The sequence below is a fragment of the Lagenorhynchus albirostris genome, chromosome 18 (assembly GCF_949774975.1).
Source record: "Lagenorhynchus albirostris chromosome 18, mLagAlb1.1, whole genome shotgun sequence".
NCBI lineage: Eukaryota > Metazoa > Chordata > Mammalia > Artiodactyla > Delphinidae > Lagenorhynchus > Lagenorhynchus albirostris.
The window spans coordinates 20,875,906-20,897,515 of NC_083112.1; the positions used below are offsets into that span (position 1 = coordinate 20,875,906).

General features: G+C 44.3%; 1 protein-coding gene across 1 annotated transcript in view; it reads left to right on the forward strand.

The window, feature by feature from the left end:
• Window positions 1-20,288: 20,288 nt before the first annotated feature.
• SIAH3 (siah E3 ubiquitin protein ligase family member 3) overlaps window positions 20,289-21,610 on the forward strand; it is a 73,114-nt gene continuing 71,792 nt past the window's right edge. The window contains exon 1 of the mRNA XM_060129407.1: window positions 20,289-20,498. Coding sequence (XP_059985390.1) covers window positions 20,364-20,498 — 135 coding nt within the window. The 5' untranslated portion in view covers window positions 20,289-20,363. The remainder of the gene's footprint in view (window positions 20,499-21,610) is intronic.

Here is a 21,610-nt window from a genome sequence, read left to right on the forward strand (position 1 = left end):
CGTCTCCTGCGTATCCAGAGAAACTCCTCTGCAGGTGTGCCAAGGAAATGAAGGAGGAGGTTCGTAGCAGCCCTGTTCGCAAACACCCAGTCTGGAGCTACCCCACGTCTACCAGCCCTGGGGCGGAACATGGATCACGATGCACTCATAGGAGGGAAAGCATGCAGCGCTGAACATGAATGAATTCCACCCATGGGAATAGTCCAGCCAGTACTGAGTGGAAGAAGCAGATCCCAGAAGAACTGTTACGAAGAAGTCAGAGACAGGCTGAACTAAACTCTCTCTTTCCTGACGTATACATGGGTAGAAAAATTATGAAGAAAGCAAGGGGGTGATTATCATAAAAGTCAGGATAGGATAGTGGCTGCCTCTGTGGGGGAGGAGGGTCACTCAGATGGTTTCTAGAAGGCACGGCTCTATCCTAGTTCTTAACCGTAGTGATGAGAATTCAGGGTTTTGCTTTACTAGTCTCTAAAATATATAAATTGTATATATGCTGCTGGGAGTTTAATATATTTCACAAGAAAAATAAAGATTAAAAAAAAAAAAAACAGGGCTTCCCTGGTGGCGCAGTGGTTGAGAGTCCGCCTGCCGATGCAGGAGACACGGGTTCGTGCCCCGGTCCAGGAAGATCCCACGTGCCGCGGAGCGGCTGGGCCCGTGAGCCATGGCCGCTGAGCCTGCGCGTCCGGAGCCTGTGCTCCGCAACGGGAGAGGCCGCAACGGTGAGAGGCCCGCGTACCGCAAAAAAAAAAAATATTTCCAAAGACATCTACCTTTATTACATGAGGTGTATTCATGTGTTTATTTTATTCAGTTTGGTTTTTTTTTTTTTTGGCCGCTCTACCCGGCTTGAGGGATCTTAGTTCCCATAACAGGGATCAAACCCATGCCCCCTGTGGTGGAAGGGCGGAGTCATAACCACTGGACCGCCAGGGAGTTCCCTGAATTCTGTTTTTTAATGCTACTTATAAACTACTCGACTGATTTTAGACACCCCTAGTGGATCACGACCTATAGTTTAAGAACACTGCCTCAGACTAATGATAAATACCAACGTCCCACCTTGCTTAGATCAGAAAGGCTATTTGAAATATTTGGCAAAGCCCAATGCGCGGCAAAGCCAGACCTTGTTCTTGGAAGAGGTTTACTGCTTTTGATCAGCCATTTGCAATTCAATGGCAAAGCTTTTCCTCTCGGGAGCCGGTACAATAAGTGATGGCAGGTTATTGTACTGCAGCATCAGTCACCCTCATCCCCTGATTCAAACAGCCGAGGGAAAAAAAATAAAAGGCTGGACGCAACAGTTTGGGGGCTGTGTTTCTGGAGTGGAATGACAATGTTTCCGAGAGACAGACTAAAGTGTATCATCAGGAAATGGGCAGTGGAAACTATTTACAGATGCAGCAGGGAGTGAGAATTGCTGCAGGCATCTCTAAAGGAAGAAGGATGCTGAGATGAAAATGGCATTGTAACACAGCCTCCCACGGAAGAGTGTTTTGTTCAGGTGCTGTCCTGTTGTGGTCGGCAAATTACGTGGAGGGAGTGGCTTGGGGGTGAAAGCGCTGCTGGCCCGCCCGATAACAGAGCAGCAGATAACAGAGCAGTGTTTGCTGGACAACCAGCAAACACTCCTTTAGTGTTTAAATTACTCCAAATGTTCCTTTCCAGTGCTTCAGAGTCAGCATTGCTTTCACTGGTTGAGTGGGACCCTGGGCAGAACAAGCCAAATGCCTTTCGTTTGGGACACATTCCCTTCAAGCCTTGAAAAGATAAGTGGATAAAGCAACCAGGTGTTATTGCCAGGAGAGGTCAGAGCTACATGCTGCCCTGTTCCTGCAGGGAACTACAAGAAGACAGAGCGGAGATTCTGGTGAATACCCGGCGGGTAGATAGGGTCAGGACCTGTGACATGAGCTGCCAGGAGGCAAGGACATCATTTGGGCTCCAGATGGTCCTGCAGTGATGCCATGGCACCCAGTCATAGGGGTGTCCACCTAATCACTGGGGTGGGTTGCACTAAGACAACGGCAGGAATGAGAGAAAATGAGGAAGGAGAAATGACAGAACTCTCACATTCCCCTGCGTTCTTGACAATCACTGAATATTTACAGCCAGCATAATAAAACTTGGGTTCCCCTGTCCCTTTCATTCCAGCATTCCTCTTCTGAAGCAGGAAGGAAAAATGGTCTGCATTCTTGGCGCTTTACAAATCCATTATCATCTTACACACAGAGAAGCAGACCAGCCCTGGGTACCATCAGCCCATATATTCTCGGCCTTCCTTCTGCATCAGGGTTTACAGCAGGAGAGAAAATTAGGAACCTCTCTCCGTTCAAAGAATCCACAAGGGAGGCTGGCTATGATGACATGAAATGTGTCCCTTTTGTCTCCAGAAAACTGTTAATACTTCTTTGTGTTGTGGATAAGAGCCTGCGATATTGCAGCTCTGTGTGTGTGTGTGTTTGCATGCACATGTGTTTGTTCACACAACACACAGAAGAGAGAGAACAAGCTTCTGAGAAAGACCAGAAAGGCATGGAAACACAGTCTATGAAGCAAATGTTGACATGATCAAGACCAGGTATCACCTTCAGGAAGCAGGTTTTATTTCATGGGGTCCTCTTCCCAGTAACTGTGGCTGTTAGCCCAGCCTGTCGATCAGTAGCGCCTGCTTCTAACCTACTTTGTATAGAAGATGCCTATATACATTTTAGGTAGCCCCTAAAAGGAAAATCAAGGTTTGAGAGGCTGACTATTCCATAAAAGCTTTGTGGAACAAAGACTATGTTTCACAGTAAGTACACACTTTGTGGTAACAACAGAAATGAAGCTGCGGTGGGTTTTTCCTATCCTACTTGTAAATGCGCCCAGAGGGTAATAAGCCATGAACACGTCCAATAACTCTAATAATTGAATAATAAAAAGCATTGAGTCAAGACAGACGGTAGGAGGGGGCGATGGCAGCAGACAGGAGGAGCACCTCCCCAAGTGGCACAAAGGCAGGTCGAGACAGATCACAGAGGAAGTGTTAGGACAGCCTTCTGGAGATTTCCTGACCTTGGCGTTTGTCCAAGACACGTGGTGCAAACAACCTCCAAAATGCACACCTAGCACACGCCTCCGACCTCCCTGCGGCTCTGAATGAGCCTGCTGATACCGTGGTTGCTCTGGTGTGGGCTTGAGATAGCCACTGGCAGCTGCAGGGCGATTGCCTGGAGTACTTAGACCATCACAAAATTGGACGGATTCTTACTTCAGCATCAATCAGCTTCTTCCCTGAGGGGGAAAAAAAAATGTGTGCAGTGGGGGGCAGGGAATTAGGTTATTGAGTTGGAAGAATTAACATAATGGAAGGAAATGAGGAGCTACAGAAAGTGCATGAATTCACTGCCATCTATAACTCACTCCTGGAAACACTGTTTTTTTTTTTTCTCTATGATCCCTGGAGGATTTGACCCAGTGATTTGGGGGCACTTGTGAGGCGCAATTTAAATCTCAGGTAAGGGAAGAGTGAAGCTCCTTCACTGAAGAAAGACCTACAGGTACCAGAGGAGTAAGGAAGGAAGGGCTGGTGCAGGTAATGAAATTTGTAGCTCACGCTTCTTGGGGGAGCTCAAGTTGGGGCCACTGCCGAATTACAGGGGCAGCCTCCCTCTCCCAGGAGCTCTCATCGGGGAAGCCATGGCCACCTTTAACAGAAACACCCGGAGGTTGCCACTGGCCATGCTCCTTTGGACCCTGGGAGATGGGGAGGGGCATGGGGCCAGCAAGTCGCTGTACATTCTATTAACGTTATTAGCACTTCCTTTCAAAGTGACAAAGTGCTAGGATATCATTAGAAATGGAAGATATGGTCCCTTTCAGCCCACGGTGTAAAACTACACCATGAAAAACAGTTCTATGAGCATGCATATATTGATCCAACAGTCCTCTGTATTCATGGTACGCATTTAGCATAGTACTCTGAGCACAGGTCCTTTGTTGGAGGTTGTGTGATGATTGGAGGACAGAGGAGGGGGGGGGTGAGGGAGAGGAAGAGGAGGTGCTGTTGCTAAGGATGCCTTGGAATCGATTGGTGCAATCTTTTCTGTAACGAGGATGGATTAAGTGATCTAGACTACTCCTTGTAATCTATGAGAAACCACTTTGCTTTCCTATTCAGTCCAAAAATTCTATAAATGTGAGTATTGTACCTTTCAGGATTGTGCACATAACGGTTGAATAATAAATACCTATGGACTGATTTTACGAATCCATTTCATAGACTGTAAGTGGAAGGACCTGTTCCACCATCAGACAGCTTGTCAACAGTGGCGTGCAAACAGAAATGGACCAGGCTGGGTCCCAGATACAGAACAGGCCCTTGAATAATGAGCCCTTTGGATTGCATCGCTAAATTCACCTTTTCTGCTGAGAGGGGAAGCGTAAGGAAGCACCACAGTGGTGATGTTAGGGATAGCAGAGCCATCTCCTCTCTTGAAAAGGGAGAATCACACACAACCACTGAACCATTAGGAGACTGAAAAATCAGCTTTTGTTTTTCCTAAAGAGCTTCAACTTCTTGTTCTCTCTGTCAGTGGAAGTGAGGAAATTTTGAGCACTACTGTCTATTATTCATTCATTCATTCAATGATTTTTTTTTTTTTTTTTTTACTGAATATCTGCTAGGTACTGTACGTCATCAACGCCAAGCCAATGCAGAAATTGTCAGTGCCCTCAGGGAGCTTGCAATCTAGCAAGAGTCTAAGAAGTCTTCATATTTCACTACAACGCAAGGCAGAATAAGTTAAATGCCCTGAGAGAAATGCAAATAAAGGCTAGGAGGAGTTCTAAGGCGGTAGAGACATGGCGAGAGAAGAATCTATCATCTCAATGATTAATGAGAATGCGGAGAGGCAAGCGGCCCATCAAAACGCTGACTGCCTGGCCCTCTGAAGCCCATCTGAGATTGCAGATACAGGGGTGTGTGTCGGCCTTCCCGCCTGCAATCCCTTTCTCCCTCCATCTTGACTCATCATCTGCTGCCTCTTTAAGATATAGAGTGATTTGGGCCTTCTGCTTGGTGTTTCAGGGTCTAGAAGCCTGAAACTACTTCCAGCGGTCCTAACATATGTGCAGTCAGGAGACTAAACCCCTGATTACAGGTCAACGGTGCAAAAGGAGAACAGGGTAACGTGATTATACACTGGCATTTCTGCAGTGTCCAATCTGAAAAGTGCTAGCTGTTTTCTAGGTTATCTACACTCTGAGCACTCAGGGTGAAATGTCCCAGTATTATCAAGAAACAGCAGCGTTTCAAGCCCTGCTATTACATACGCTAAAAATATCAGGTCTCATGGTTGGCCAAGAGGAAGAAAAATTATCAACTCTGCTTACAGAAACACACACACACACACACACACACACACACACACACACACACACACACACACACACACCCCTATCAAGGTTTCTCAGTGCCACCTTTGTTTATATTCCTGACTCTGGTTTTTGCCATTAACCCCAGAAACTTCTCGATGAATTTTTGTTAACAAACCTCAAAGATTGCAGTCTTTATGCCAATATGGGTGTTAGGGCCTCTTATGGGATTACATGGCTGCTTTCCCTTGCAATGGTTCATGATCTAGACTTGTTAGAAAGAGCTCTCTGGTTTGGTGTCTGCTAGGATTTTCTTTTTTACAAGACAGAGAAAAATCAATCTGAGAGGTTACTGTCAACATTGATGTTAAAACGCCATGGAGGGTGAAAAATAAATGATGCTGAGTACAATTGTCCTCCTCAGATGTCCTGATAGGCCTCAAGAATACACAGCACTCACCCTTCTAATCAGGGATGAGCAGATCGTAGGGCAGTAAATAATGTCCAGGAAAGGCATTTTCCCCCTTGATTTTCTCAGTTATATTGATACAAATAATCATACACTCAATGTAGAAAAATAGAAGATACAGATATTAAAAAGAGTTAACCACCCAACATGCTATTACCCAGAGAAGATGACTGTAAATATTTTGGTGTATATCCACTGCTATAGATTGGGTGTTTATGTCTCAAACATAAATTCCTCTGGTGAAATCCTAACCTCCAATGTCATGGTATTTGGAGGCAGGGCCTTTGGCAGGTGATTAGGTCACAAGGGCAAAGCCCTCATGAATGAGATTAGTGCCCTTACAAAAGAAACCTCAGAGAGCTCCCTCTTCCCTTCCGCCATGTAAGGAGACAGTATGTAAAAGACCGCCATCTATGAATCAGGAAGTGGGTCCTTAGCAGACACCAAATGTGCCCATGCCTTGATCGTGGGCTTCCCAGCCTCCAGAACTATGAGAAAAAAAGTTCTGTTGTTTAAAGCCACCTTGTCTGTGGTATTCTATTATAGCAGCCCAAACGAACTAAGACATCATCAAAACTTTTTCACGTATCTGTGTGTGGTTATTTTTAATGGAATTAAATCTAAGTTTAATATTTTGTGACCTACTTTTTCCCCTTAATGTATCATGAATACCTTTAGAGACACACACACATGCGTACACATCATCAGCTTATTATTTTTAATGGTTAAATAATATTCTGCTCTCAAGATGGACTGTAATTCATCTATTCAATCCTGGATATCACTGGACACTTAGGCTGCTTGCAGTTTTTCACTTTTAAAAGAAGACCCTAATGAATATCCCTGTACATATATTTGCATACTTGTCTGTTACTTACTTAAGGATAAAGTCCTTAGAATGGAATTACTAGGTATCTTTCCCTTTTTTAAGCATTTGCTAAATATTTCCAAACTGTACGCCAGGATTTGTACCGATTTACACTTTTAGCAACAGTGTCTGAGTCTTTTTCCCTAGATGCAGGAGAGGCACCTTTTAAAATCCTGTGTATTGGGCTTCCCTGGTGGCGCAGTGGTTGAGAGTCCACCTGCCGATGCAGGGGACACGGGTTCGTGCCCCGGTCCGGGAAGACCCCACATGCCGCGGAGCGGCTGGGCCCGTGAGCCGTGGCCGCTGAGCCTGCGCGTCCGGAGCCTGTGCTCCGCAATGGGAGAGGCCACAGCAGTGAGAGGCCCGCGTACCAGGAAAAAAAAAAAAAAAAAAAAAAATCCTGTGTATCACCTTTGCCCTTGAACTCCCAACCAGGACACACTCCTTTCCTGACTGCAGCTTACAGAAAGAGCTCTGTATCACTCGTGTGCACCAGACAAAGAAAGATGGGCAGGCAGCCATAAACTGGAGAAACAGCTGAGATGGGCTGTCAGGACATAGCGAAATTTTGCTCAAGAGAAAGAGAGAAAAGAGTGAGGTGTCAGCCTCAGAGTTATGTGGCTTGGTTCCCTCTTCCCTTTCTTTTAGTGTTAAAAGCAGCAATACTTTGTTTACACAGCAAGGTTTCGGCTTTCAACCCTTTTCCAGATTCAAGTATAATTGATATCTGTGCACTTTTTTTTTTTTTTTTTTTTTGTGGTACGCGGGCCTCTCACTGTTGTGGCCTCTCCCGTTGTGGAGCACAGGCTCCGGACGCGCAGGCTCAGCGGCCATGGCTCACGGGGCCAGCCGCGCCGCGGCATGTGGGATCTTCCCGGACCAGGGCACGAACCCGCGTCCCCTGCATCGCCAGGTGGACTCTCAACCACTGCGCCACCAGGGAAGCCTAATATCTGTGCACTTTGACACAGATGATCGTGGCAAGTCCTCCCCGCTACCTGATTTGGTGCAGGTGTGATTATCCACCTCACTATGGATCAGGACACTTGCCTAAGTGTCAGGGTGGAGTGTTGAACCTCTGGTCCCCAGTCTAGAGCTCCCTTTAAATATTTCCCTCTTCCACTTAATATTTAAGAGATTGGAATAAATACATATTAACCCCAGGACCTGTGGTAGAAATTGCTTTTTTGCCATAATTCCTGCTATCAACTTTTGCTGTGCTTTGATTTTCTCCTAAAGAAGGGTGCAGCACAAATAAAGAAAAACTGAAATCTGGTCCCAGCTATTCTGCAGATGCCATGAAATGAGCTGCTTTAATGGAACTTATTTATTGTGTGAGTGACTCTCTGGGGTCACGGTTACTGACTCGTGAGGAGGTACCAATGTTCGGACGGTGCTCTAAGGGGCCCTGTCATGGTCAATTTTATCTGTCAACTTGGCTAGGTCATGGTACTCAGATAGTTGGTCAAACATAACTCTACATAATTCTGTGAAAGTCTTTTTTGATGAGCTTAACATTTAAATCAGCAAACCTTGAGTAGAGCAAATTACCCTCCATAATGTGGGCAAGCTTCATCCAATTAGTTGAAGGCCTTAATAGAAAAAACTGATTTCCTCTTAAGAAGAGGAAGTTCTGCCTCCAGACTGCCTGTGGACTTGAACTGCAGCGTCGGCTCTTCCCTGGGCCTCTAGGCTGCTGGCCTGCCCTGCAGATTTTGAACTTGCCAGCATCCATGATGTGTGCACCAATTCCTTAAAATAAATTCCAACCCCCCAGCCCCTGCTCTCTCTCTCTCTAATACATAGAGATTATAGATATATATTATATATAATTATAGCTATATGTAATAGAGATAATATATAACATATTATATATATAATATTACATATATATAATATTACATTATATATATAATATTACATTATATATATGTATATATAAAATCTCCTGCTGCTTCTGTTTTTCTAGAGAACCCTAATACAGGTCCGTGGCCAACTTGTGACCTAACTTTCTACCTACTTTATTGTCACTTTCAAATCCAAGAAGCAAGCACAGGTGAACTCCATTCCTTCCCACTTTTCAAAGACATGTTCAAAGACGAATGAGATGATAATAGAAATGTCACAGAAGCTGTGCCAACACTAGGCACGGTGGACTTGAACTGCAGTCCACTGTGCAGTCCTAGTCACAACCCAGCACTAGGAGGCTGGCCCTGGCGTCCCCACCGACAGAGAGGAAGCTAAGGCCTGGCGCAGCTGAGCCACCTGCTTCCATCCTTGTAAATGTGACGCCAGTGAAATAATATATAACAAGTAATGAATAAGCAGCTGGAGCGGCAGCTCCAGTCAGGAGATCCAGGCTCCCCTGACTTGCCTGACTCTCAAGTTCAGACTTTTGATCTCTAGGCCGTTCTGCTGTGTTAAAAGTGGTTTGGCATTTGAAAAAATATTCAGCCTCAACTGGGCACGAGCAGGTCTAAATTCTCTTCCCTTCTGAGCCAGTGAAAACTGCCCAGAGACTGTTTCAGGTTCTGAACACACAAAATGAGGTTCAGGCAGGAAAGAGAGTCTTTCCCTGAGCCAGGGCATCAGAGCTGTGAGTTTCTCCAGTTCAAGAATGATTTTGATGCTCAACATCTGCCACCGATCATCTCCGGAGCTCTGTCTTCATCTCCAGCTCTGATCTCTCTCTCTGAGGCCATCACATGCAGAGCTGGGCTCCAGCCCTGCTTACCTCGCCCTGACTCAACTCTTCCCAGGCTCCCAGTGTCCCCATGCGGGCTGCCTTGTGGCCAGGTAGCCCTTGGCTGAAAATATCTCTAGCACACTCCCCAGACCTGCTGCTCTCTTTCCCTCCTCACTGCCACATTCTCCTTGCTTCATCCTCTTCCTTTGCAGGTAGAAAGATCTGGAGGCAGGAGCGAAGGGGAGGAGAAGAGGAGGAAAAGGGCCAAGCCTATTCCTTTCCTCTCTTCTTCCCTTGCAAATCCAGACACAGTCAAAACATAAGCATCTTTCAGCCACGTGAATAGATGCTGCAGTAACCGTCACAAGAAAACATCAAGGTGTTTTAACACTCAAGGGGATAGAGCTGTAAGAAAGCCCCACCCACCGCTGTTCGGAGTCATAGACAGGAAAATGACAGTATGACAAGAGGGACCGCGTTCCTGTTTAGTTCGAGGCAGATTACAATGTGAAAAACACCATTTGCCTTTCACTGATGACACTTTAAGCGTTATGGAAGCATGTTCACCCAGAAAATAGTCAGTATTCTTTCCTATTTTCCTAGGAAAGATGTACAGAATCATTCTGCCTCTTTATTTCTCCTGTTTTCTCCCTCCCTCACCCTCCGCAATGCCAGAAGCAGCTGCTGTTGCCTTGGCAACATTACAGAATAAACTTGTTGCTTTTAGACCATCTGTACCCAACCTGGGCTATGTCGAGGTGGTCTGTTTCCTTTTCCTGTTCATCACCTACCAAAAGCCAGACTTCATAATTCAGATGCTGACCTTCCTCAACAGTTATGTGAGGGCTAACTTCTCACGCCCATCTCAGAGTTAGAAGGGCTGGCTTATTCCTTTGAATTCAGGTCTTTCCCAAAGGACCCTTAATAAAATATATGCTTGATAGTAGGGAGATGGGACCCATCAACACACTACGATGGCATTAGTCAGTGTTCTTGCAGAAAACAGACTCTCAATGGACAGCACAGGGCCACCACATGTAAAACAAGTGTTAAAGTAATATGCTTTTTTTCCCCTCACTATAGACATATTTTTAGTAATTTATCTATTTGTCCTTATTCCAAGAGAGACAGTGATTATAAAAATATTTCCATCTTAAAACAGATTTGAAAAATACAATATTCCAAAATTACCAATAATCCTGCTACCCACACACATTGTTACTATTTTTGAACATTTTTTTCTCTTGTGCTATATGTTTCTTCAAAAAGTAAGATGGATTTGTTTTATAAATACAATTTTATATTCTGATTTTCCTAACTTAATATACATTGGGCATTTTTGCACATTGTAAAAACCGTTTGAAACATGATGTCTTTCTCTCTCCTTTTCCCCATCCCTCTCTCTCTAAGCTGTTTTATTTATTTATTAAAGAACCTGGTCATTTCTCCTGTAGAGTTTCCTACGCCCTGGATTTTGCTAATTGGATCTCCATGTTGTCATTTATCATGTTCCTCTGTCCCCTGCATCTCCTGAAAATCAGTAGCTACATCTCAAAGACTGATCAGATTCATGTTGTCACTTTGGTAAAAATGCTCTGTTGTGACTTCCCAGGAGGTACCCAATACCTGGTTGTCTTTCTGTGATGTCAGCAGCCAATGATGATCACCGCCCAGATCCCTTACTTCATTTAGGAATTTTTAAAAGGTGAATATTCTCATTTTACCATTATTTCTTCATTTGTTAACTGCTATAAAGAGAAACTCCTCCTCACTGACTATTTAATTACACTGAGGTACAGTTCATCGAAGAAAGGCAGGATAAATACCTTATTTATTCCCTTCATTTGCCAGTTATCAAAATAATGAATTAAGTGCCAAGCGCCATGCAAAGGGAACTAATTAGTTTTGCTGGTGTCATTATGTCCGTGTGGATTTAAACATATTTGATGTGTTTCAGTCCCTTGCAGTTATTATTCTTAATCATGCTCCAGCCGTCCCATCTTCAGGCCGTGGGAGCCTCTTCACGTTGCTTTCTAAATCCTGAAAAAGATCCTTGCATTTTTTTTCTAGTACTTTTTTTTTTTTTTTTGCGGTACGCGGGCCTCACTGTTGTGGCCTCTCCCGCTGCGGAGCACAGGCTCCGGACGCGCAGGCTCAGCGGCCATGGCTCACGGACCCAGCCGCTCCGGGGCATGTGGGATCCTCCCGGACCGGGGGCACGAACCCGCGTCCCCTGCATCTGCAGGCGGACTCTCAACCACTGCGCCACCAGGGAAGCCCTCTAGTACTTTTTAAAAACATTGCATCCTTACTTTCTGTTGTTATGGGATGTTCCGGGCTCATCTGAAACATTTCTGCTCCGGATCTAGAACGAGCCATTTCTTTAAAGAGATCTAGTTTGTTTGCTTTTAAGTGGGAAATTTTATATAGAATCTGGGTTTTCAGGTACTCATTTTCGAGGTCTTTTCTGTGGACAGAATTAAGGAACTTTGCTTTCGCTTTCCCTTGTCCCTCCTCCTCTCCTTCTGCTCTTACTGCCCTTTAACATAAAATACGCCGTTGCAATGATCGCCATTTGAATTCAAGATTACAGTGTTTTTTCTAACCTCATCAATCTTATACCTGTGGCTCCTTTCCCTTACATCAATGACACCAACATAATTACTCATCTGCTTCATTAACAATACACACACATCAAATTACCACAAAACTAATGGTTCAAAGCAACAATAAACACTAATTATGTCACAGTTTCTATGGATCAGCAAATCAGAAGCAGCTTAGCTGCACGGTCTGGGTCTGAGTCTCTCATGAGATTGCAGACAAGATGTTAGCCAGGGCCAACAGTCATATGAAGGTACGAACGGGGCTGGGAGATCTGCTTCCAAGGGGACCTACTGACATGGCTACCAAGTGGATGCTGGGTGTTGAAAGAAGACTTCAGTGGGTCTTAGAGGGCTGCTGGAGGGTCCAGATGGCATGATTTCTGGCTTCTCCCAAAGTGAGCTATTCAAGAATGCAAGGTGTAAATGGCAAGGCCCTTGGTAATCTAGCCTCAAAAATCACACAGTGTCACGTCTACCACATTCTATTGTTATAAGTGAATCACTGTGTATGGCTCATATTCAAAGGGAGAAGAATTAGTCTCTACCCACTGAAAGGGGAATGTCAAAGAATTTGCAAGCATATTTCTTTTCACTCTCTGGCTGCAACTTAATTTACATTATAAATGTAAAATATACTCACCCCTACCAAAGACTTCCCCAATGTCTTATTCTCTTACACCATCCGCTTGAAGTCCATGATCTTGGTACTAAATCAGGTACAAGTGTGGAGGAGACTCCTCAGGTGTCCTAGAGAACAGCTCCTCGAGTACAGTTCCTCACAATCTGAAGACCTATGATCTAAAAAGAAAAGTTAATTGCCACCTACACACACACACACACACACACACACACACACACACACACACCATCCAATGGTAGGGTAAGCACAGGATAACTACCATGGACCATCACCCCACCACCACTACCATCATTCAAAATAAAGGAAAATAGGAGACACACAGACGCAAAAGATAGGAAAATCCATCAGGGCAAATGTTGAAAGTTCCTTGTTTAGGAGTCCAGGTCTGAAAATGTGTCTCCATAGCTTTAAGCTCCAGCCTCTGAGCTCTTGTTTCCACCCTGTAGGTCATCCTCTCTTTTTCATGAAAGGTAGCCCATGTTTTCTACTGAAGAGTATTCTCAGCTTACTTCCTATCAGTAGAAGCTTCAGGGTCCAAAGGCCTCTCATCATTTTATACTAATTCTGCCCCTTTCAATCCAATCCATGTGGTACTTCTGCCAATTTACTTCTCTTAAAAACTTTATGGATCTCCTATGATTCTGGGTGTAGCCCACTCAGACAAAACCACATTCACAAACCCTTCCAAAATAAGCCCTTCTTGACCTTGGGCTTCTATTCACAGTCTTCTCAGGGCCCTTTAGGCTTTCATTAATACTCTCAGCTTCTGTCCACTGCCCAATTCCAAAGCCGCTCATAAATTTTACGGTTTTGTCATGGCAGCACCCCAGTCCTGGAACAAATTCTGTATTCGCCATCTATTTCTACATGACAAATTATCCCAAAACTTAGTGGCTTAAAGTAACACTAAACAACTATTATGTCACAGTTTCTGTGAGTGAGGAATTTGAGAGCAGCTCAGTTAGGTAGTTCTGGTGGGGAGTTTCTCATAGGTTGCAGTAAAGAATTTGGCCAGAGTTGCAGTTATCTGAAGGCTTGACCAAGGGTGAAGGATCTGCTTCCAAAGTATCTCATCTGCACGGTTGGCAAGTTGGTACTGGCTGTTAGCATGAGACATTAGTTCCTTTCCATATAGGCCTCTCCAGAGCACTAGTTGAATGTCTTCATGACATGAAATCTGGCCCCAGAGCAAGTGATCCAAGAGAACAATGGGGAAACTGCAATTCCTTCAATGATCTAGCTTCAAAAATCACACATCATCATTTCCACACTTCATCAGAAGTAAGTCATCAAGTCTGGTTCACGTTCAAGGGGAGAGAGATTAGGCTCCACTTTCTGAAGGTGGTGATATATTTTTAAGCCACTACAGACACTACCACCGGCAATACATGTGCTAAAGGTAGTTAAATTTTTTGAGCTTCTTTCTGTCTTTGGAGTACATTTTACTAAGGATTTATAGTCATCTGTGTTCCAAAGTAACTTAAAATTGTCTTTTCTGTGTGCATATGCCACCAACTTGTCAAATAGTTGATTTGTTTTATTTTGGTGTTGACTTTGGAAGATTTCTTTTTTATTTTTGTTTTATAATTTTATAAAATAATTTCAGGGTTTTGAAGTCCAACTACAGAACAAGATATATTCAGAGAAGTCTAGCTTTACTTTTGTCTCCTCTACCCTCTTCCCTTCTCGCCCCTATAAGTAACTTTGTTGTTAATTTTTATTTTTGTTTCGTTGGGGTTTTTTTGCGGTACGCAGGCCTCTCACTGTCGTGGCCTCTCCCACTGTGAAGCACAGGCTCCGGACGCACAGGCTCAGCGGCCATGGCTCACGGGCCCAGCCACTCTGCGGCATGTGGGATCTTCCCGGACCGGGGCACAAACCCGTGTCCCCTGCATTGGCAGGCAGACTCTCAACCACTGCGCCACCAGGGAAGCCCTGTTGTTAGTTTTTAATTCATTCCTCCATTTTTAAAACATAAATAACAAATAAATAGATATCCCCCATTCTAAGATAAATATTTTCACGTTATGCACAAAATTCTTCACATTACTTTTTTTTAATCTACCAAGATAACCTGAATTCATTGCTTAGCAGTATTTGGCGATAACTGTCATTTCTTTTTATGGTTAGTTGTCACCATTTGATAAATGTATACAGTTTATTCAACCAGTCCCCTATGGAGGGATAATGTGGCGGTTTCTAGTCTTGTACTATTACAAATAGTGCCACAGTGAATAGCTTTATGCATACGTCTTTCTATACTTTTTCCAGAAACCTATTTTTACAGCTATAATTTATTCCATGCTGTGGCTAGATGTATCTTAAATTACTTAAGTCTACTTAAATAATGTTGGACACCTAGGTTCTTTCTATTATTTCCAGTAGTATAAGTGATACAACAATGAACATCCTCATACTTAAATATTTGTTGACATTTCTGTTTATATCATAAGAGCAGATTTCTAGATATTTAGTTAGTAGGTCAAAGTTTATGGACCTTCTTAGGCAGTTAATGCATATTGTCAAATTGTTTTCAAGAAAAGGGTACAACAAGTGTACACTCTCAGAGGCAGTAAATCTCAGTATCTGGCACTGCAGAAATCTGGGGTCAAATCCTACCTTTACCGTTTACTAGTTAGGTAACCGTGGACAAGTTAATATTCCTGAGCCACAGCTTTCTTGTCTGGAAACGAGAAGAATATCTGATGGGGTTACTGTGAAAAGGAAAATAAGATATTTGACTGTAGATATACTTGACTACGAAGGCCAACTATTTAGCATAGTGCCTGATATCTACAAAGCATTTAAATGTTTGTTATTATTATTCACATCATCAGCAGAGGACAATGTCCTTCTCAATGAAGATTCATCAGCCCTGGTTATTATTGTTTAAAAATAAAAAGTGCCAATTTGACACATAAAAGATGCCATCTTGTTTTTTTTGTTTTGTTTTGTTTTGTTTGTGGTACGTGGGCCTCTCACTATTGTGGCCTCTCCCGTTGCGGAGCACAGGCTCCAGACGCGCAGGCCCAGCAGCCAGGGCTCACGGGCCCAGCCGCTCCGCGGCATGTGGGATCTTCCCGGACCGGGGCATGAACCTGTGTCCCCTGCATCAGCAGGCAGACTCTCTGCCACTGCGCCACCAGGGAAGCCCAAAGATGCCATCTTGTTTTAATGCATTTCTTTGATTTGTAGTTCTATTGAACATCTACCATTCATTTATGAATTTTTAAATTTCTTCTGTGTACTCTGTTTATATCCTCTGTCTATCTTGTTTTATATAATTTTAGTTCTTTAAAATGATATACAAGAGTTCTTTATTAGGAATACAAATCTTTTGCTGTCATAATTGCTGCAAATATATCCCTCAATATTTTGGGTTTTTTCAATGTCAGTTGTCAGACATTATTTTGACATAGAGTTTAACATTTTATGTAACCAAGTATTTTCCTTTGTGATTACTTCAATAAACTTTTAAAATCTTTATGAATACTTCACTACTTCAAAGTTCAATTATATGCTCATTCACATGTTATTTCAGTATAATTGGGGCATATACCTGACATACAGAAAAGGGCATTGATCATAAGTTCACAGCCTAAAGAATTTCCACCCAACAGATATATCCATTGTATTGTTTTCTAGGGCTGCCATAACAAAGTACCACAAACTGGGTGGCTTCAACAGCATAAATCTATTGTCTTGACAGTGCTGGAGACATCTTAGAAGTCTGATGTCAACGTGTCAGCAGGGTTGGTTCCTCCTGGAGGCTATGAGGAAGAATCTTTTCCATGCCTCTCCCTTGGCTTCTGGTGGTTTGCTGGTCATCTCTGGTGTTCCTCAGCTTTTACATGTACTGTCCCAATCTCTGTCTTCACGTTCATGTGGCATCCTCCCTGTGTGTATATCTCTACATCAAAATTCTCCCTTTTTAGATGAGCACTAGTCATATTGGATTAAAGCCCACACGAATGACCTCATGTTAACTTGATGACCTCTGTAATGACCCTATTTCCAAATAAGGTCACATTCTGAGGCACTGGGGATTAGGGCTTCAGCATATCTGTTTTCAGGAAAACAAGTCAATCCACAATATTCATGAAACTAGAACACAGATCAAGAAACAGAATCTACCTAGCTTTCTAAAACCTACCCCATGTCCCCTTCGGTCGTGACCCCTTGCCAAGGTTACCACTCTCCCGATCTCCTGCCCCATGGATAACCTATTCTATGTTCCTGAACTTCATATAAATGGAATCACACAACATGTATTCTTTTGCATGTGGCTTCTCTACCTCAAAACTGTATCTGTGAGATCCATCCATGTTATTGCCTTGTTGCACGTAGCAGTAGTTTATTCTATTTTTTTATGTAGTATTTAACAGAGGAAGGAAGAAAACAATGTAATTTATCCATCTTATTTTTGATAGATACTTGAGTTGTTTCCAGTTTTTATCTATTGTGACTACAGTTGCTATGAAACTATATTATGAATACATTGCAATGAAAATCCTAGTACCAGTTTTTTGCTAAGCACACGCTCACACCTCTGTTGGGTATATGGAGTGGGCTTTCTGGGTCATAGGGTACCCATGTGTTTGGCTTTACTAGATGCTTCCAAGCAGCTTTCCAAAGTGGTTCCCAGTGGTGCATGAGAATTTTGGTTGTTCTATATGCTCACCAGAACTTTGGGTTGCCTTGGACAAAAATTTTTTTGATGAGAAGATGATGATAATGATGATGACAATAGCTTCTCATTAAAGTTATTATGAAAACCAGTCATCGGGCTGGTTACTTTACTTATATTATCTCACTTCATCTTTAAACTACTTTACAAGGGAGTCATTAGCTTCCTTTTTACAGACAAACAAAACTAAGCGTCAGTAAGATTACATAATTTACCCAAAGTAACAGTAAGTAGCAATGTAGGCTTTCAATCCAAATTTGTCTAATTACCAATCTCTGAGACTTGCTGGTCCAGATAAAATGGAAAGCTGGTTGCTCTGGAGGTGAATGGGAAGCCTTGGGCATCGCAGTGCCCAAGAGAGGATTGGTGTGGCTACCGCAGAGGGGTAGTGGCCAGAGGCGAACACAGCTCTAAATCTCTACACGAACGCTAGTTTGTGCCACTAGTTTTGGGGGACATTAACCATGAGCGTTTGTTACCAGGGTTAGCTTCAGACATTTCCCGACGGATGATTATTTTGAGGACTGATTCCGAGAACAGATGGGTATGCTTAATATTCGAAAGCAGACTGACGTAAACCAGTTTGGAGCTAGAGAGTAGGACAAAAGGTCAGGTCTGGGATTAAGGAAAAGCGTCCACAGTAGCAGGTCTGTGGCTCTGTTCTCACCACTGATGTCAATATGCACTCCTTAGCCCTTCAGCCCTCACCCCCAGACCCAGTGTCCAGGTAATACTGGGAACACCCACCCTTAAGAACATAGCAAGAGTCAAGTCTGCTCTTATCGTGTCCTCTGCTTTTGTGACCCTGGATGGTAGGGTGAATATTCATGGGGAAAAATATTTCACGGAACAGGAAGGAAAAACATTCTGAACATAATCACTCTTCCACAAGACACTCAATAGACTCAAGTATTGAAAGGCTGCTTTGAATCAGGCACTGTGCTGGGCTCTTCCAGATACATCATCTTAGCCTTCACAATAACTTTGAGAGGGAAATAATTTGCTATTATCCCCATGTTACAGGCGAGGGAACTGAGCCTAAGTGAGGTTTTAAGAAACCTGTCTGAGGTTACCCAGAGGTAGAAACAAACAGCATAATAGTTCCACTCTAACAAAGGATGTGGAAAGAGGAAGTTCGGACCTTCTGAATTATGAACTGGTGGAGTATGGTCACTTTTATTTATTTCTTTTAAGGAAGGCAATAAAAGAATACTGAATGTTTTCCTGCTGAACTGCTGAAAGCTTGTTCTGGAAAATGAAAACTTTACAAAGAGAATTCTGGTATTGTAGGTCAGCAACTCTTATCTATGAACCATATTATGAATGGGTCTGGGGACTCATATCCTATAAAAGCATCATACAGATGAGGTTCTAATCAGTTCAAATGTTGTCATCTTCTAATTTTGTGCGAGTGCAATTATTCTAGAAAGTACAAAGTTTCCATTTTACATGGTGCTTGGCTTATTTGTTTCCGAACACATTGGTTTGGTTTTAAACTCAAGTGAAAAGCAACACCTGGGCTTTGTCCTGGTTTCAGGAAAACTGTGCATTTTTTTCCCCTATACTTTAATCAGTAGTTGGTTTAATTGCCTGACCAGGTCACAGATGTAGGTGTCCCAGGTGTGTGTACGCTTTGCCTACGTTACAACCCAAGTACTGTAGCCGGACTGGAGCGAGAGCCATTCAGGAAGAAGCAATGGGCTCACACTCTGAGTGTAATTCACACCCGAGACTGATGCTCACACAGGCTCACTGCGTCTGGGCTGGCTTCCCAGCGGAGAAACAACCAAAGAGAATGAGAAACACAACACATGCAATTCTCCTGCTTTAGTCCCAAAGACTGACTAAGCCATCAGAGCTTGTTCCCCCCAAACCCTAAGACTACTCGTGTACTGCTCGGGAGCCTTTCTTCCAGAACCAGTGGATGGGCTTAGCACCTCTACCAGTCCAGTTCTGGAGAGAGAGGGAGTGCAGTCCGAGGACTGGAATGCCCTCTGCCTTCTCTAGCACAGAAATGTGCCGCTGGCATTTGCAGAGACAAGCAAATGATGTTGTATGTGTGCTCTTAACCTCTATTTTAACGTCTCCAACAATCTAGTGGTTAATTAGCAATTTGCTGCCCACCAATATGCAAATGAATGACAAGCAAAAGTCCTCCGCATCTGTAATTATTTTGCTGATTTGCAAGTCACTCTCCTCTCTGTGTAGGTTTTTCTGTGTGTGTGCATTCATGCATCAGGGATTTCATTATTTTTAGAAGCATACTCCGTACACGTTTATGCTTTAATATTTTCAGGCTTCAGTAATTACAGTATTATAGATATACATACATTTTTCCCCCTCAACTCCCAAAGCATTTATTTGTCAGGAATGCTTTTTCTCTGATAAAGAGAGGGGGCTGAAATCCAAACTGCAGAGAGAGTCGGAGCACAAGATTGAAAGATGCACGTTTCTGCTGTTGCCAAACCCTTATCTGGAATCGGAGGAGTCTTGTAATATTTGATTTTCTCCCAAGCAGCTCTGGTGGATCAAGCCGCGATCTGCGTTATCCATCTGCTTACTTTGGAGCAGGGTGTTTTACTATTTGGCGGTTTAAATGCTTTACGTTTTTGCCAGCGCGTTAAGAAAGCCTCTCATGTTAAATTAAGTCAATTAATAAATGGAGACACATTAAGCAATCAGTTTTGTCAGCCCATCTCCCCAGCATTATGTATGGTTGGCTGTAATCACAAGATAAATGCAATGTGCTGATCTATGGTAATGTTCAATAATACATTCTCCGCCAGGCTCAATTCATCAGGGAGTTTCGGTAGGGGAGGCATTTGTTATTGGCTGTCTCTGCACCTCAAGGATAACATTTCTGTCCTTTTGATTGGCCGCCTCACTGCTGCAAGATTCTAACCGTCTTATTTTGATGATGAATACGAAAGCACAGTAAGCCGGGCTGGAGCGTAGTGTCTCAGGGGCTGCGCTCCTTCCAGAGCCCAAGGACTTACAGCTTCCTCCGCTGCCTTGCTGTGCCAACAACCCCCCCAAAAAAGTTGTGATGCTTTTCTTCACCCAGTGCTTTGGGGCTGTGTTAGATCTCATTCACCTCCGCTTTCAGCACTACAAGGCTAAACGGGTGTTCTCCGCCGCTGGGCAACTTGTCTGCGTTGTAAACCCCACGCACAACCTAAAGGTGAGTGGCTCTCTCTCGCTTGATGTTCCCGCGGCTTGGGTTCAAGTCCATCCTCCGGGGGCGTCTGTGACCCTCCCGCGAGCGCGGGGAACTCGCGGCAAAGGCTGGTCCACTGGCGCCAGGACGGTGTTGGGTACCCGGGGCCGGTGCCTCGGGGCTCATTCTCCCTCTCTTGGTGGTTGGATGCTCTCGGCGACAGTGTGTTGTTTCCCCGACTGGCAAGAGCAACTGGAGTGAGAGTCTTCTTTTTTTTTTTTCCACGCTGTCAGCCTAGGAGTGGGGCGGAGGTCAGAAGTGAGGTCGGTGGACGGAGCAGGGGGCTTGCCCCTCTCTCTCCCAGATATTTGTGGGCAAGTGTTTAGGAGACAGGATTTGAAAAGTTACTCAAATCGCAGTCTGTCCCACGTGCTGGAAAGGCAGGCGAGCACACGGATTTAGGAAGCCCCTCTGGCTGCCGCTGAAGTAACTGGGTTCGGGGTGGAGGGACAGGAACCCCGAGGCAGGGATCTGGGAGTTGGGGAGAGGGCTCCTTCTTCAGAGTGTTTTCCCCTTGTGCTCAGACTCGGCGTGAGTGGGGATCGGGGGGGGGGGCGGGGATGTCGGGAGGAGTTTGTCTTCTTTCCTTCCTTCGAGCTAGATGCGCCCGGTGCGCGGAGGACAGGAGGGGCAGATTTGCTTCAAGAGTATCGAAATGAAACCAGCCCCGAGCTGCCACTGCCCGAATCACCGCAAGCGCTGCGGGTGCCTCTTTGCTGTGGCCGCCCGCCGGGCTGCGCTTCCGACGCCGCTGCCGCTGCGTTTGTGCCTTTAGGTCAATGCCCTTTAAGAGAACAGCCAAAATACGGGCTGGAGGGACCGCTTCACATCACCGCCAAGGCTGAGGGAAATGAATGCAGAGCCCCTGGCTAGGGGAGGCAGGGGAGACGGGAAGGTAGGGCGGGAGGGGCGGTGCGAGGGCGCAGCTGAACTCCCCCCAGTGTGAAAGTCTGAGCCCAATGGGCTCTGTCCCCAAATAAACGATGGACTCGTTTGCGAGTTGCTTTCCTGTCCTCATTATACCCAAGGCAGAGTGACGGGGGAAGGGCACGTCTGCAGCTGAGCCACGGAATAGT